Below are 16116 nucleotides of genomic sequence, written 5' to 3'. Positions count from 1 at the left end.
ACATTGGGGACCCAGGCAGGGTGCCATAGGCTACAGGGCTTGACCTGTGATTGTTAGAGGTCGCAAGTTGAATTGGGCAAAGGGTGGCCCGTGGGAGTGTTGTGTGAAGCCAGATGGCTTCACAGGGAAGATGAAGGTGGGAGGCTGAGTCTGCCGAATAGAGAGATGGTCCTGTGCCCAGGATGTGCCACACAGCAGGGGGTCCCATGGGGTCCGGTGGGGGAGAGGGAGCAGGGCTGGGAGCAGATGGATGCAGGGCAGGGGCTCAGGAACGAGACCCAGTTTCCAGCTGCTGAGACTCGGGCAGGGGGCTCCCTGGAACAGCCTCATCCCTCCACTCCCCTCACCCCGTGGGGAGGAGGCTCAGAAAACACAGGCGTGTGGGTCCCAGGCAGGGCCTGTTTATTCTGAGAGCGCGCATGCGCTATGGCTTAACGAGGCAACAGCGGTGCCGGTCAATCAGTGGTCGGCTCAGGGGTGCGGGGCCCAGGAGGGAAGAGCAAAGTCAACAGGGTGTCCACGGGGGAGCCTGCCAGGCAGGGCTGAGCCAGAGGCCAGGAGTCCTTCCTGGGTGCTGCTCTCACACACCTATGTTCCCCAGGCCTGGGAGCTGCCGTGCGGAATGAGGGGCCTGTCCAGAGGCCACCCTCCTCGGGGACATGGGGCCTCCATCCTCGGGCCCCTCGGAGAACCTAGGCCCTGCACTTCAGACCCCCATCAGGGCACAGGCGCACAGGGTAGCTGGGTGGGGAGCAGGGCCTGGCCTAGGGACCCCCCACACCAGGGCGGGTTGGGGAGGGGCAGCTCCTACGGCCACATCAGGCCTCCCTGGCCTTACCTGAGGTCCCCACAAACAGGCTGGGGGCCCCAGCTCGGCCACTGGGAAGTCCCAGGGACTCCCACTCGGGATGGCTGCTGCTGAGGGGAGGGGGCGGGGAGGAAATGGTTTGCAGAGAAAGGTTTGTTTTATTGCAATTATTTAGAGCGCGTCCCAAGGGGGAGGGGAAGTCGGGGGGGGGGTAGGGGGGCTCTGGTATTAAGTGGAAACATGTGTGGAGCTGGAGATCTTTTTGGAAAAAAGCAAAAACACAAATTCCTTTCAGTCAGCAGGCCCCGGCAGAGCAGCAAAGGCCCTCACCCCGTGCTGCCGCCGCTCTCTCTCTCTCTCGCTCGCTCGCTCTCTCTCTCTCTCTCGCTCGCTCGCTCTCTCTGTGTCTCTGTCTCTGCCTCTCTCTCACATCTCTGGGTCTCTCTCCCCACATCTTGCTGCCACAGGCCCCCAGTACCTGGCAGGCAAGGGCAGGACGGGGGCTCATGGGGGCTGGGGCTGATTTCTGGGCAGTGGCAGGACCACCCTCCAGTCCACTGAGGCTTGGGGAGCTCGGGGCAGGCTGAGGCCCAAGGTCCGTGCAGGAGGGGTCCCAGGGCCCCGAGACAGGCAGGAAGGGGCTCAGAAGTTGCTGAAGATTTCGCGCTTCCTGTTCCAGTCCATCTGCGGCGCGCGCTTGTTGACTCGCGTGGCTCGAGCCTTCTCCTTGGCCTCGGCCGCCGTGGGGCTCAGGTGGAGGCCGCTCTCCTGGAAGGGGTCTCGCTTCCAGGCACTGCCATCCTGGGGTGAGCACGGTGGGTGGGGTGTCTGGAGTGAGCCCTAGGCCCACACCCCAGACGGGGGCCCCTCCCAGGGAACAACCAACACAGGTTGCCTGCTGGGGCTGGGGCTGGGGTAGGGGCTCATGAGGGCTTCCTGAGCAGAGACCCCACTGCCAGGGCTGACATCTCCACAGACGCCCACCCCAAGGCCTCTGGCAGCCCCATGTGTGAGCTCAGGAGTGGAGGAGGACATCCATACCTCAGTGTCCTTGTCAGAACCAGGAAGGTCACTTCGGGACGAGCACGCAGAGCCACCATTGAGCTGGGAAACCAAGGGCAGGTTGTGGCTTCCCAGACAGACACAACACCCGCACAAGCACACATGTGCACAGATGCACACGCCCCACCAGTGTGTGCTCCTCCACTCGGCAGGGGGCCCCGGGCATCTGGTGGACTCTAGATGCGGTGAGGCAGGCACCGGGCACCCGGCAGTGACAGGCAGGTGGCCTGGCCGGCTCATGGTGCAGAGGGGGTTTGGGTGCAGGAATGGCCGGCATGAGCAACGCCTGGGGTGAGGCTACCACCAGCTCCCTGAGGAGGCAGAGACTGGAAGGCAACTCCCTACCAGGTGGTGCTCAGGAGGGGACGGAAGGCAGCAGCCCCAACCCCAGGCACCCCATGTGGCTTGTGTGTGGCACTGATCCAGGACGAAAACCACAGGGGCATTAAAGGGAGGTGATGGCCAGAATCGGGTGTCTCTACCACACCTCGAGGAAAGGGATCTCCAGGGAGAAGGGGGCCTGTCGGGCCTGGGTACCCCCAGAAGCACTTTGTGTCTCGTGGGCACCCCACCCTCTCACCTGGACAGGGCTGGTTCCGTTGGTCACGGGTGATGGCAGAGGACCTGTGGGGACAGCGTGTCAGTGGCTACTCGGCCACCACACCGCACCCACCCTGTGCCCCGGGCCGTGGCCCACCTTCCACATGCTCCTCGGTGGGTGTGACCCGAAGCCGCTTGAAGTGCTCATCTGTCTCGGGGTCCACCACCAGCAGCCGGGCCTCATCCTCCCGTGCCTTGATGCTGGCCACCACCTCAGCGTGGCGCAGCCCCTCCACATTCTGCCCGTTCACCTGCCGCCACCAGCACGCATCAGCCCCGCCGTGGGCCCAGACAGCCCCCAATGCCGCGTGGCCAGGTGTGGCATCAAATATTCATCACAGCCACCGCCCGCCGAGGCAGCAGGAGGCGCACCAGCTCAGGTTCCCAGTGTCTCCCTCCTCCCTGCAAGGACCCAGGGCCCCAGTGTGGACAGGCATGGGGCCCCCAGCACCCTACAGCCCTGGTGGGCCGGTACCTCAATAAGCCGGTCCTGGGCGCGGAGGCCAGAGCGGGCAGCAGGTGAGCCCAGGTCCACCGAGCGGATGTACTGGCCGGGCCGGGACTTGTCACTATGCAGGTTGAACCCATAGCCCTGAGGTCCCTTTCGCAGGTGGCAGAGCCGAGGGCGCAGCTCCCTCAGGGGCCCACTGACATCCTGCAGGCCCAAGGGACAGGGTCAGTCCCTGGCTCCAGCCTCCCACCCCCAGAGGCCACTCCCTGGTGGTGCCGCTGCTGCCCAGACTCGGTACCATGCCACCCACGAGCAGGCCCAGGTCTCAGTGGCAAACACTCCGGGCACCCAGGCTGCCTGTGACAGAGCTTTCGTTGTGGGAACTTGGGCAAAGCCAGTTTTCAAACCCAGAAGCCTCCCCGATGGGCCCAGCCGCCTTCCTGGGTCGCTGGGATAATTCCCTGGGCTGGAGGCCAGCGCGGCACACGGGCGGGGTGGGAGAGAGCACCAGGTGGGAAGAACTGTCACTGTCGGCCTCCTGGGGCAGTTGTCCCTGAGGGCCCTGCCCGTGCGTCCCCCTGCCCCGGGCTCTCCTCCAGAGCGTGGGGCAGGCGCTCCTCGGCCAGCAGTTTTGTTTTCTCTCTAGAGGCCTCCGTGAGGCTGGCTGCGGTGGCGGCTCTGTTTGCTTTCACATTCCGGGAAAACGAGCCGCACCACCCCCGCGGGCCCAGCACGCAGAGGCTGGGGCAGGAGCTTAGAGTGGACAGAGCACAGAGGGCCTCCTGGGGCCCGGAAGGACCCCCCCGCTACCATCCCAGGCCCTGCCCCATGTTACCTCTGGCATCCTGCAGTGGGGGTCTGGGCCAGGGGACCATGCAGGCAGGGCCAGGCCCAGTGACCAGCCCCCAGCCAGGGGCCAGGCCAGGGTGCCGCGGCGGTGGCCAGTGGCTGCCCGTGCTCAGTTAAACATGGCGGTGGCCAGAGCAGGCGGGGGGCAGGCTCAGGTTTCCAGGGAGTGCCAGGCTTGAGGGCGTGCGCAGGGGAGAGCGTGCAGGCGGGGTGGGGGGCTGCCAGGGCCCCTCCCTCACCTCCTACCTCCCTGTGTGTCCCTGAGGGACCACAGGCCAGGCCAGGGCTGGGGCGGCATGGCAAGAGGGGCACTCAGACCTCAGGAGGGCAGGTCTCCAGGCCTTAGACACCCCCAACCCCTCCAGCCACCCACCTTCGAGCTCACTCCAAACCCCAATGGACCAGAAACAGCCATGTCAGTGGCGGGGGCCGCCCTGCCAAGGGAGCAAGGGCTAGTGCCCTGTCCCCTGGGCTCGGGACCTGCCCTTGGTCTGGAATACCCTTCTCCTGTCCAGCCCGCCAGATGCCTCGTCAGGAGCCTCCTGCCCACCCTCTGAACCCTCTCTGCATGGCCACAACCCAGGCCCTATCACACCAGAAACTCCAGGGACAAGGCTGTGGCTCCTTGGCCCTGCAGGGGCTCAGCTGGGCCACATGGGCTGAATTGGAGGGTGCAAGATCCCCAAAATCTCCAGGGCCCCACCACATAGACCCACCCCTCCCCCAGACACACCTGGTGGCACAGGCATGGGGCTTTGAGGCTGACCCTGACACCTGCCCACCGAACTGCCCCTCAGGGATGCAGTCAGAGCACAGTGCTGAGGCTGGCCTGGGAGGGAGGGAAGACGTGGGGACAGGGGCCCATTCAGGAGGGGAGGTGGAGCACAGCCCCCAGGCTGGCCTGGGACTGAGGGAAGGCATGGGGACAGGAGCCTAGTTCAGGGGGGGAGGTGGGAGCATGACATGGGCCCAGGCGGTAAAGACACGTCACACGGTCACAGACACAAGACGTCCAAACACACCTGCAAACATGCATAGCCGCCCACACATGCGGCCAGCCCCACAGTGCTGGCCCGGCAGCCCTTCCCACGCCTGCACAGGGGCCTACAGGGCAGGGTTTCTCAGGGCACCAGACAGGAAGCAGGATCTGGTGGGTGTCTGGGGCCCTGAGGCCAGGCCAAGGCCCCCTCAGTGTTCTCAGGGTCATTCTGGCCACCCCTCTGCCTCTGTCCAGAAACAGCCGTCTTTCACTCTACACGGCGAGAAGTTCTGCCTATCATCAAACCCCTCATTGTCAGCAGGGTCTCGGAGGCGCCAGGCACAGCACTAAACCCTCAGGTGGAGGGGCTGCAATGGAGGGGCCAGGGTGGGCTGCTGGCAGCACATGGGGCGGAGCATGGGGGCCCAGAGAGCTGAGGAGCTCGGGCGGGGTTCATAGCTCACATTCCTCCTCCCTGCCCTGGCTCAGCACACACTTCCTGCCGCCTTCTGCCAGGCCCTCTGGCTCCCACGGGCTCCAGGCTCCCTCCCCGCCAGTGGCCAGCACAGAGCTGGACCATCCCTGGTCCCCCAGCCATGCCTGTGTCCGGACAAAGAGGCTAGCATGGGGGTACACTGGGCGCCCCCCCAGATGGTGACGCACCAGCCCTGGCAGAGAAAGGCCTTCATTGTTGCTCAGGGACCAGCCTGCTTACATCAAGTTCCCGGAGTCCCTTCCTCCCACCCCGGGAGGCTGAGCGGCTGCTGGTTCCTCCTAGCCCTCCCTTCCTCCCACCCCACCTGACCTATACCAGCCCCTGGGGTGGGCTCCGTGGAGGGGCTCCTGGAGCCCGGGCAGGTGGCGTGGCACTCCCGGAGCGCGCCATGGCAGCAGTACAGCGGCAGTGAGTGGCAGGCGTCCGGCCGGGGTGGCCTGAACTCTCTGGCTGACCCAGGCTGCCACCCCACTTATCTACCTCCCTCTGCGGCCCCGGCTCCCCGGGGATGGGTGGAGACGCAGGGGCTGAGTCACTCTGGGGAGCAGGGTGATGACTGAGCCCACTCCCCTTAGAAGGCTCCAGCCCGGCGCCCCCCACCCAGCTAGGTTTCCGTCCCAAGAAAGGAAGGAAGGAAGCTGCTGGAAGGCCCTGCCCGCCCCAGGACCCAGGGCTGGGGGGACAGGGAGGAGTCCCAGCCCCAGAACACAGGACTGTCATGCTGAGGTTCCAGAGGAACAAGAGCCATAGGAGCCCGGAAGCCCCCACAGGCACCGCGCCCTAACCACACAGCCGCCTCCCGCAGATCTGTCACCCCTCACCTGCTCTTAGCCCCCAAGGCCCTCCAGACGGAGGTGGAGACTGGGCTAGGGGCAGGGGGCAGAGGGCTCAGGGTCTGCCACCACCTCTAGGGCCTGGCACCGCTGGCCACCCGTCTCTGTTTGGGGGCCGTCCCCTGTCATCACTACTAGGATCAGCTGCACCGCAGCTGCGGCCACCCCCAGCCTGCTGTGGCCCAGGGCTGAGTCATCACTAACTAGGCGTTCATGACCCCCAAAAGGAGTGGCTGACCACATCAGTGTCCTCCCCTGCCCACCTCCCCTATCCCCAGCCAGGACAGAGGACACTGAGAACCACCCTTAGCTCCCAGGGGGCACCCAGAGTTGGGCCCTCTCCATCCTGCACCAAAGCCAAGCTACATACCCTCCCAGGGCTCTGCCTCTCTGCCACCACCGCCCCCACTGGAGCCATCCCCGCAAGGTAGGCTTTGCCCTCCTGGGCTCCCTGAGCATCTCAGGCACACCCTGAACCCAGGCTGAGCAGGGCAGGATCTGAACCTGCTCTGCGGAGGTCCAGTGAGCCCCAATTCTTCCTGTCCACGCTGGGAGCTCAGGTGAACAAACCTCAGGGCTCGAGCCAGGCGCGGTGGCTCACGCTTGTCACTCCAGCACTTTGGGAGGCTGAGGCAGGCAGATCACTTGAGCCCAAGAGTTCCAGACCAGCCTGGCCAACACGGTGAAACCCCGTCTCTACTAAAAACACAAAAATTAGCCAGGTATGGTGGTATACGCCTGTAATCCCAGCTACTCGGGAGGCTGAGGCAGGAGAATGGTGTGGACCCAGGAGGTGGAGCTTACAGTGAGCTGAGATCCGGCCACTGCACCCCAGTCTGGGCTACAGAGCGAGACTCTGTCTCAAAAAAAAAAAAAAAAAAAAAAGAAAGAAAAGAAAAAGAAACCTCAGGTCTCGATGCCAGAAGACAGAAGGGGAGACCCTGCTCCTTGGGTGTCCCCTGACCTCCTGGAGCCCCTGTCCCCAGCCAGACTCATGCACAAAGGGACCTGCCACTCAGGCCACCCTTTGTTCCTCTAAAAATATACCCAGAGGAAGCTCCTCCTAGGGCTTCCTGCAGCCCCCAGAGCCTGAAATAGCAGACGGGGGAAGGTCCCACCCAAGGCAAGGTGCCTCGGCCACCGCACCCTCCAGATAAAGTCCGAGGGCCAGATTTTTCCACAGGAAGGTGAACCATGCATTTGTGTCCAAATCAATGGACAAACGCCTGAGGTAGAGGCGGAGCTTCCTCCTGGGGGAGGCAGGGTGCCTGGGAAAGAGGGAGGCCCCAACCCTCAACTTGGAGATAGGGGCCTGGGACCAGCCTGCTCCCCTGCAAGGCCAGCCCCCCAACCAGCCCTGGGCTGGGCACCTTGGCCCTGAGCACGACCATGGCCTGCCCTCAAGCCCCAGGAACAAAACGGGTCCCACAGGTCCCATGGCCAGGCCTGTGCCCCCTCCCCACAGGGAATGCCGTCTCCCTGCCAAGACATGCCCCCGCCGGGCTCAGCTCCCAGGCACAGCCAGCTCCAGGAGTGATACTTGGGAAAGGGAGAAAGTGAATATATAGATCCCCTGCACCCTCAGAAACTCGAGATCCCACACCCCTGCCTCAGGCACGGTTCTCACAGTGGGGTCTGGCCAACCCCTGGACTCAAATCCCCTGAAGGGATTTATTTCTTTTCTTTTCTTTTCTTTTCTTTTCTTTTCTTTTGAGACAGTCTCGCTCTGTCCCCTAGGCTGGAGTGCAGTGGCAGGATCTTGGCTCACTGAAACTGCTGCCTGCCGAATTCAAGCAATTCTCCTGCCTCAGCCTCCCGAGTAGCTGGGACTACAGGCGCCCGCCGCCAAGCCCAGCTGATTTTTGTAGTTTAAGTAGAGACGGGTTTCACCACATTAGTCAAGCTGGTCTCAAAACTCCTGACCTCAGGTGATCCGCCTGCCTCGACCTCCCAAAGTGCTGGGATTACAGGTGTGAGTCACCGTGCCCGGCCAGGGATGTCTTTGAAAATGAAAAAAAAGGTAGGAGAGCATGGAGACAATGCCATCAGGGCCTCCAGGAAGACAGGACAGACAGTTTCAGGCTGTTCCTCCTAGCCCTCAAGGCCTGCCAGGTGGCCCCTCCCAGCGGCCACCTAGCAGGAGGTGGAGCAGGCGGCCCCTGTACTTTTCTGGGTCTCCTGGCTGGGAGCAGGGGCAGGGGAAGGAGGAAGTGCTACCCAGCAGGAGCCCAGAAGGAACAGCAGACAGGGTCCCAGGGCCCTCCCTTATATTTAGGGGAGGAGTGGGCTCACCTTGGAGCCACCTGGACCCCCCAACTCCACTCCCATGCTCCCAGCCCCACCCATGCCAGGCCTGGCAGAGTGGCCTCCTAGGCTTCCCCAACCTGCAGAGGCGGCCAGCCCTCTCCCAGGCCTTCCCAGCATACAGGCTCCTTGGAGAGAGACAAGGACAGAGCCACGGATGACACCCAACACAGGCACGGAGCTGGGCACACGCAGACCTAGAATGTCTATTCCCAGGGCTCCTCAGCCATGAGGCTGGGGGCTGGGGAGGCGGCAGCTTGTCACAGTAACCCCTCGATAGGGCAAGGGGCTCTGGAGCGTCCTGGAGAAGAGGAACAGGCTAGGCTGCCCTGACCCTACCCAGTTTAAAACACAGGCTGAGGGTAGAAAGAGTGGCCCCCAGTAGCCAACAGGATGGTCCCTGGGGCAGAAAAGGGGCCCCAAAAGGCAGAAGAGACCAAGACTTCTGGAGGTGATCAGAGGCAAAGATGGTCGTCGAAAGCCGAGAGAGCCTCTGGGAGAGGCGAGGGTGGTCCCTGCGGGCCGAGCCCGCCATACCTTCTTGCCAGCGTCGGAGCTGCGGCCACCCATGTGTGCCCAGTCTGGCTTTGGCTCCCAGGGGTCGTGGGCGGGCGGGAGCCCTCGCTGGGCCATCTCCTCAGTGCAGGTCAGCTGCCGCCGGCGGAGCTCCTCATCTGTCTCCTGGTCCACCACCAGCAACCGGGTCTGCCCCTCCACAGCCTTGATCCTCTGCACCACCTGGGGCGAATGGGTGACAGGAGCGGGTCAGTGGCCCGCATTCCGGGCAGCACATGGGCAATGGCACCACTCTGGGCTGGCCCGGGCATGCAGGCGGGCAGCTGGTCTGCATGGGCGGGTGGCCACACCGAGAGGCCTGCCGGCCCCGCCCCCTACCCCCAGACTCCAGAGGCTCCCTCCCTCGGCACCCGGGCTCTGGACACTGAGGTCCAGGCTGTGAGGGCTTCAGGGTCCTCCCAGAGCCTTGCCCTTAGCCCAGGGTCTTCTCCAGGCAGGGCTGGGAAGGGGCTGCAGGGTAGGGCAGCTGGGTAAGTCCCGTCTGGAAGTAACAAAGACGGCGCACAGTGGAGCTTCAGCTTTTCAGTCTGCCTGTTAGTGTGTGCACGTGCATCCATCTGTTTCAAAGTCTGTGTCTGCGTCCAGGTTTGAAGGAGAGGGGTGTCTCCCTGGGCCCCAGTTTGGGTGTGTCTGTGCCCATTCCTGTCATTCTCTGCCATGGGAGTCTAAACCCCTGACCCCAGGCCTTATGTCCACCTCCAGGCCATGACCATGGGCCCATTCCCACTGGACCTGTGAGGAGGGGAATGGCTGGACTCCTGGCTCGGGTACGCACACACAGCCAGGGAAGCAACATTCAGGTACAGCCGGCAAGGGGGAGGGGCAGTGAACAGCTATGGCATGGTGGCTGTCGGCGTGTGGGTACAGGTGCCTGTGAAGTGTCTGGACCATGCAGGGGGCCGGCGTGCACCCGCAGAGAGAAAGCAGTGTCCATTGGGAAGCGGGCGGGAAGACGGGCAGCCCTACTCCCACCTGCGGCCTGGGGGAGGGTGGACAGGGCTCCCCACCAGCCACCGGGCTCAGCAGGGGTGGTGAATAGATAGGAGGGACTGAGCCAGGCCCATCTGTCCCCTGGCCCTCCTCTCTCCCCATGACCCAGAGTGAGACAAGAGGAACCGAGTGCCCAGCTGCTTCTTGACTATGTGTCCCAAACAAGTCACCCTAAATCTCTGGCATCAGTTTCCTCAACTGTCAAATGGGGCAGTAACTGCACCTCTTGCCCTCCTGGGGCAGTGGGGAGAGTCCACCATGGTCTGTGTGTCCAGTCCTCAGAGACCAGCACCCCAGGGCCTTGGATAAGCAGGTGTTCCCTGGGCAAGGGCGGCAACGACTATCAAACAGCAGCCAGGCCCCAGCCCTGCCAGCCCTACCCTCAATCCCTCAGGTCCAGGCCACTGGCCTGATCCCCACCTTCTTTTTTTTTTTTTTTTTTTTTTTTTTGAGGCGGAGTCTCGCTCTGTCGCCCAGGTTGGAGTGCAGTGGCGCGATCTCGGCTCACTGCAAGCTCCGCCTCCCAGGTTCCCGTTCCCGCCATTCTCCTGCCTCAGCCTCCCGAGTAGCTGGGACTACAGGTGCCGCCACCACGCCCGGCTAATTTTTTTGTATTTTTAGTGGAGACGGGGTTTCATTGTGTTAGCCAGGATGGTCTCGATCTCCTGACCTCGTGATCCGCCCGTCTCGGCCTCCCAAAGTGCTGGGATCACAGGCTTGAGCCACCGCGCCCGGCCCTGATCCCCACCTTCTTCAGCAAACAACCTTACACAGCAGACACTGGGTGGAAAGCATGAGGCTGGCCGACGGAGGGACAGACAAGGCACCAGGTGAACAGGAGACCAACTGCAGGCCCAGCTGAACCAACTGCTAATCTTGGGGTTCCAGGACCAGCCATGCAGACAGGTTATGGATTCGCCAGTGCTGTGAGGGACAGGGGACCTGGAGGACAAGGGGTGTGTGGACACTGGACCCCCACCAGGGTGTGGTGGAAGTCCCTGGCCTGTGGGAGACAGACATACCTCAGGGGTCAGAACCCACAGAGAAAAGGCTCTGTTCTCCTTAGCCAGGAGGCAGGAGGCTTTAGCAAGTAACCCCAGCCGGGCTAAGCAGCCTCTGAGGAGGGGTAGTGCCTTTGGAGCTAAGGAATGTGGTTGCCACCAATGGCCAACTCAACCCGGTCCCAGGCATACCGGCTGGGACACACTAGAGTACAGACACAGACTTACCAGCCTGCAGACACACAGTGATGAGTACACTAACCAGGTGTGCACACACACAGAGCTCAGCTCTCACATGCCCAGGAGTCCAGACCTGTACACACACACACACACACACACACACACGCACGCAGACCTGTATACTCACACACACTCCAGCACACACACAACTGCAGACACACTGATGCCCTTACTGCAACCCCTCCTGGGTACACACAGGCAGGCGCGTGCACACTTGGCTGACCCCAGAGGGACCTGCACACACACGCCCAGCTGTGTTCACACGCACACGTGTACACACAACTACGCAAAAGCACCCAGGTCTCCACCTTTCTGGAGGGGCCCCAGGCTGCCCAACACCCTCCTTCATAGCACACTGAGGCCAAAACGCGACCAAAGAGCGAGGCCAACGGCCAGGAGCCGCAGTGCGGGCCCCTCCCTGCCAGGATGCCCCCCCACCCCTGTGCAGGGCTGAGCTTCCTGCGCGGGGACTCGGAAGGCGCCGGGCTGCTGCCTCCCAGCAATGTCCGCGTCCTCTCCGCGGAAGCCCCCTCAGGCCCCCGTGCGACCCCCGCCCGCCCCAGAGGGACGCGCTCAGGGAGGGGGCGGCGGGCCGGGGGCGAGCGCGGGCCCCCACCTGGTGGTGCGTCTCGCCCTCCACGTTGACGCCGTTGACCTCGACCAGGCGGTCCCCAGCGCGCAGCGCCGCGGCCTCGGCGGGGGAACCGGGTTCCACGCGCCGGATGAACTGCCCGCGGCGGCCCTTCTCGCCGTGCAGGTGGAAGCCGTAGCCCTGCTCTCCGCGCACCAGGCGGCACAGGCGCGGCCGCAGCGGCTCCGGAGCGGCCATGGCGCCCGCTGCCCACCAGCCGCCCGCGGGCAGGGGCGCGGGGCAGCTCGGGGGCGGCGGCGGCGCTGGGCACCCGGCGGTGGCTTCGGCGGCTCCCGTTCGGCTCCCGTCGCCTCGGGCTCCGGCTCGGGCTCCAGCTCGGGCTGCGGCACCGCCCCCGCGCCCGCCCCTTCCCCGCCCCCGCCCCCGCCGCCCGGCCGCCCCCACCTCCGGTCCCAGCCATCCCGGCCTCCGTGGCCGGTCATCCCGATTGGGGGTGGGGGAAGGCGGCAGGACTAGGGGACCCCCCAGCCACCAGGACCCCTCTGTCTCACTCCTGCTCTGGGCAGCCGCCTTGGTGACAGCGCCTTTGCCTTCTATCCCAGGAACATTTATTGGATACCTACTGTATGTGCAGCATCCAGGCAGGTCTTGAGGTGGGCGACGGGTTGGACAAAAGGGACCCCCCCAAAGGGGCCAAAGGGTAACAACAAGGGCCACAGCCCCCCCCCACCCTCCCGGGGAAGCCCTCCCAGACCCCCGTGCCTATCTCCTCTCCGCTGTGCCTGATCTGGATCCCTCCTGCAGCCAGAACTGCCCTGGCCCAGGGGTCTCAGGAGGGCCCAGGAGGCAAAAAGAGGTTTAAACGTGACACGCAGCTGTCCCTCCCTGCATCCTGGGGGCCAGTGGCTTGAGACTCCCTGGCCTACCCTCCGTGTTTGGGCTATCTGCACAGCGTCCATTCCCGCCATTCTTTCCCTTGGCCGGGCCGGCACCCCTACTTGTGTCCCAGCCCACCCCAGGCCTGGACTGTGACTCTGCAGGGTAACGAAAGGATGAGTCTCGACATGGGCCTCCACTGACTTCTTTGGGCTCTAAGCTCTGGGTGGTGGCCAGTGTGCACAGGCGTTGCTCCACAGTGTCCGCAGGCAGGCAGCAGGCCTCCTCTCCCCTGCCCACAGCCGTCTACGTCCCTGAGCCTCTACGTGAAGCACGAGTGTCCCTCCTTCCCCAACAGGACAGTCGCCACCACAGTGAAATCGTTTATGCTTGAGCGCATTTTACTTGGAACAACCCTAGGGGCTTGGCCACTTCACAGACCTGCAAACAGGCCTGGAGAGGGACCCACAAAGCTTCCTCAGCTCCCTTTGGGCCCAGGGATGTGAGATTCGGAGTCCATGCTCTTCACCACCCAGCTCTTCCTCTGTCTCCAATATAGGAAGACAGCTGAGTCCAGGCACAGCCCCAGTCTGCCCTCCTCCCCAGCCCAGCCAGGCCCCCCGCACATACCTGGTTCCCAGGGGTCAGGCACAGCCAGCCCAGGCAATTCCCCATGTGAGCAGTAGAAGCAGGCTTGGCGCAGTCCTCCTCTCCCTATCCTCTCTCTGGGGCCTTGGCCTGGGCTCCCCTGCCCCCACCCAAGCACAGGGCCCGCCTCTGGGCAGTCTCCTGGGCCATGGCCCCCTGGGTGCCCATATCCCGGCAGCTGCCCCTAAAAGCCACTTAGGCTGAGGCGCCATGGCTGCTTGCCACCCCCACCCCTGCAATTGCTGGCTGAGGCTGCCTCAGGCTCCCGCCTGGCCAGCCACCTCCATCTGTCTGTCTGCATGTCCAGAGGCTGCCTGTCTGACCTATGGCTGGCCTTCCTGGACACAGCCTGGTGCTGCCACCCGTGGAGTCTGTGAAGATGGGTGCAGGCAGTGTGACCCACCACCATGCACCCCACACACCACACCTGTTTGGGCTCAGGGGGTCATCCCACACCAACCAGGGCCACCCACAACCTGGCAGGCTGTAGCTTCGTGGCCACACTAGAGTCGAGGGAGGTGGCTGGATGGGAGGCACCAGCAGCCCCAGGTCCCCTGGGTAAGGGGGCTTGCAGAGCTTACCCCCCGGGTGGGGCAGATCCCTGATCAGCCTTGGGCATACACCAGCCTTCCCTGGCCCAGGACTCAGCCAATTCCTCCTCCCAGTGACTGAAGATGGGATGGGGGGCCAGAAGCAGTGTCTCACGCCTGTAATCCCAACACTTTGGGTCAGGAGTTCCAAAATCCCAACACCTGAGGTCAGGAGTTCGAGACCAGCCTGGCCAACATGGCAAAACCCCGTCTCTACTAAAAATACAAAAAAAAAAAAAAAAAAAAAATAGCCAGGCATGGTGGCAGACACCTGTAATCCCAGCTACTGGGGAGGTTGAGGCAGGAGAATCACTTGAACCCAGGAGGCGGAGGTTACAGTGAGCTGAGATTACATCATTACACTCCAGCCTGGGTGACAGAGCAAGACACTATCTCAAAAAATAATAATAATAATAATAATTTAAAAATAAATAAATAAAAGATGGGATAGAGAACAGCATGGCGGAGGGAAGGGCCATCAGGGACATGAGGTCACAACTGGGGCCAGGAACCAAGGAAGTATCACAGTACACTCTACCGCTACAAAGTAACAAAGGAGTTCCCAAAGCCAACAAGGGCTGAGCAGGGTAACAGAGTAGCAAAGGGTCAGGCAACAAAGGAAGTGGGCCTGGCAAAGCGGGGAGCAGGAGGAATGAGACAGCCAGAGAGGAACTGGAGGTCACACTTTCAGAGGAGGTTCAGAGTCAGAGGGGACAGTGAGTCCAGGGACCTGGAGGAACAGGCAAGGAATGGTGACCCAGCAGCTCTCAGGGCTAAACCCTCCCACGCCTCTTCTCCAGCCAGCCTCCGGAAGCTCTCAGCCCTGGTCCAAGGCTGACCTTGGCCCCCACGGGTGCTGCCCTGGAGGCAGAGGAAGGCGAAGGGAAGCGCCTGGGCAAAGATGTTCAGGGGCCGCCAAGTGCTTGGTGTCACAAAGGAAGGGCTAGGGAAGTGGGCAGGAGGCAGTAGAGTGGGCATCAAGAGGAGGGTGGACTTTATTTTGCTGCTTCTGCGGAGTGCAGATGGGGTGATGTGGGTTCCCAGGGCAGCAGCAGGGGGGAAGAAAGTCAAGTGAGGGGCAATCAGAGGCTTGGGGGATTCCCCACTCTCCACCCAACCCCCTTTCCCCACGCCTGCCAGCATGCTACCCAGGCGTGAGTCCTATCCAGCAGAGGGAGCGGTCTCAGCTGTTCCCCTGGGCTGTCGGTGGGGGGTTCACCGGGGTGGGGGCGCCCCTGCACTCCTGTTTCTGCAGGACCTTTCCTCCAGGCCTTGAACCCGCATCCCTCCAGCAAGGTCCCAGCGATCTCAGGGAGCCCGAGCCTGGGCCTGGACAGAGGCTCTGGGATGTGGCCGTGACCTGGAGCCCTGTCTGGGGATGGGACCACTATTCCGACGCCCGGTAATGGTTCAGAGCTGCTCAGGTAGGCGCTGCTTTCTGATGGACATTAATGGTCCTGCAAGCATAACCAGACCGCGCCTAGGGCCTCTTCCCTCAGGCTGCACCGTGCCTCTCTTCAGATTCCGAAACTGGAGCAGGCGGGGCCAGCGCGACAGAAGGAGGTGACCAACAGAGACCCAGAGAGGAGGAGAGGGAAGGTGGGGACTGCGACGACCCAAGAGGGAGGGAGGGGCAGGAAACCGCTGCCGCCGACGGGGCGGCCCCGCCCACCCGCTGTGGCCCCGCCCACTGCGGCCCGCCCATTGCTGGAGGCGCGGGGCGGAGGCTACCGCCCAGAACGGTAGCCGCGCAGCGCCACCTGGTCGGAACTGGTCGCATTGCATCGTCCGAGGAGTTGCCCCAGCATCCTGCCCATCTGGCTTCCACTCGATCCAGTCTTGTGGGGTGGGGACTGGGGTGAGGCTGGCGCCCTAGGGCTGGTTGCGCTGCAGGGGAATAAGGGTGTGGAGCTGGGGAGGCAGAGAAGCCCCTCATCGGCTCTGCCTCCCCATCTTGGACCAGGCAAGCACCAGGGAATATGACTGAAACCTCCCCCCGTCCCCGCAAAAACAGGGCTTTGAGCACCTTGGCGTTTGCAAGGGAAGGCCAGAGCTGAAGCAGCTCCAGGAAGAACATTTAACACAGCCTGGGGCCCTGGAGTCCTCCTTCGGGGAGGGAGGTCCCGGGCTGTCCTGGAATCTGCAGTCTGGAGCAGACGGTGGGGAAGGGGAGGAGGCAGTGGGAGGGGCGGTGAGAGCAGACACGGCACGGGTATCATCC

The 16116-nt window shown here is 63.2% G+C and overlaps 1 protein-coding gene across 2 annotated transcripts; it reads right to left on the bottom strand.

Annotated features, from left to right (window-relative positions):
• Window positions 1-385: 385 nt before the first annotated feature.
• On the bottom strand, window positions 386-12126 carry NHERF2 (NHERF family PDZ scaffold protein 2). 2 transcript variants are annotated; one of them, XM_045381429.3, is made up of 7 exons: window positions 11806-12126; window positions 8920-9120; window positions 2946-3125; window positions 2568-2721; window positions 2451-2494; window positions 1850-1912; window positions 386-1609 (listed from the first exon to the last, which is right to left on the bottom strand). In XM_045381429.3, exons 1-7 carry the CDS (start codon window positions 12016-12018, stop codon window positions 1451-1453), a joined length of 1014 nt encoding a protein of 337 aa, XP_045237364.1. In that variant the 5' UTR covers window positions 12019-12126; the 3' UTR covers window positions 386-1450. The 2 variants fall into 2 exon arrangements, with proteins under 2 accessions (XP_045237364.1, XP_073884665.1); XM_074028564.1 differs by lacking the exons at window positions 8920-9120; window positions 11806-12126 and adding an exon at window positions 3757-5693.
• Between the last annotated feature and the right edge of the window lie 3990 nt (window positions 12127-16116).

Source organism: Macaca fascicularis, chromosome 20 (genome assembly GCF_037993035.2).
Source record: "Macaca fascicularis isolate 582-1 chromosome 20, T2T-MFA8v1.1".
In the NCBI taxonomy this organism is placed as follows: Eukaryota; Metazoa; Chordata; class Mammalia; order Primates; family Cercopithecidae; genus Macaca; species Macaca fascicularis.
Note: the sequence above shows the minus strand (reverse complement) of the source record. Positions and strands in the feature narration are given on the sequence as shown.

Coding starts and splice junctions, on each gene's coding strand:
- NHERF2 (XM_045381429.3), bottom strand. CDS start 12,018: ATGGCCGCTCCGGAGCCGCTGCGGCCGCGCCTGTGCCGCCTGGTGCGC. Junction 2,722..2,945: donor CCCAGGACCGGCTTATTGAG/GTACCGGCCCAC, acceptor TGGTGGCGGCAG/GTGAACGGGCAGAATGTGGA. Junction 1,913..2,450: donor ACGGAACCAGCCCTGTCCAG/GTGAGAGGGTGG, acceptor TTGGTTTCCCAG/CTCAATGGTGGCTCTGCGTG.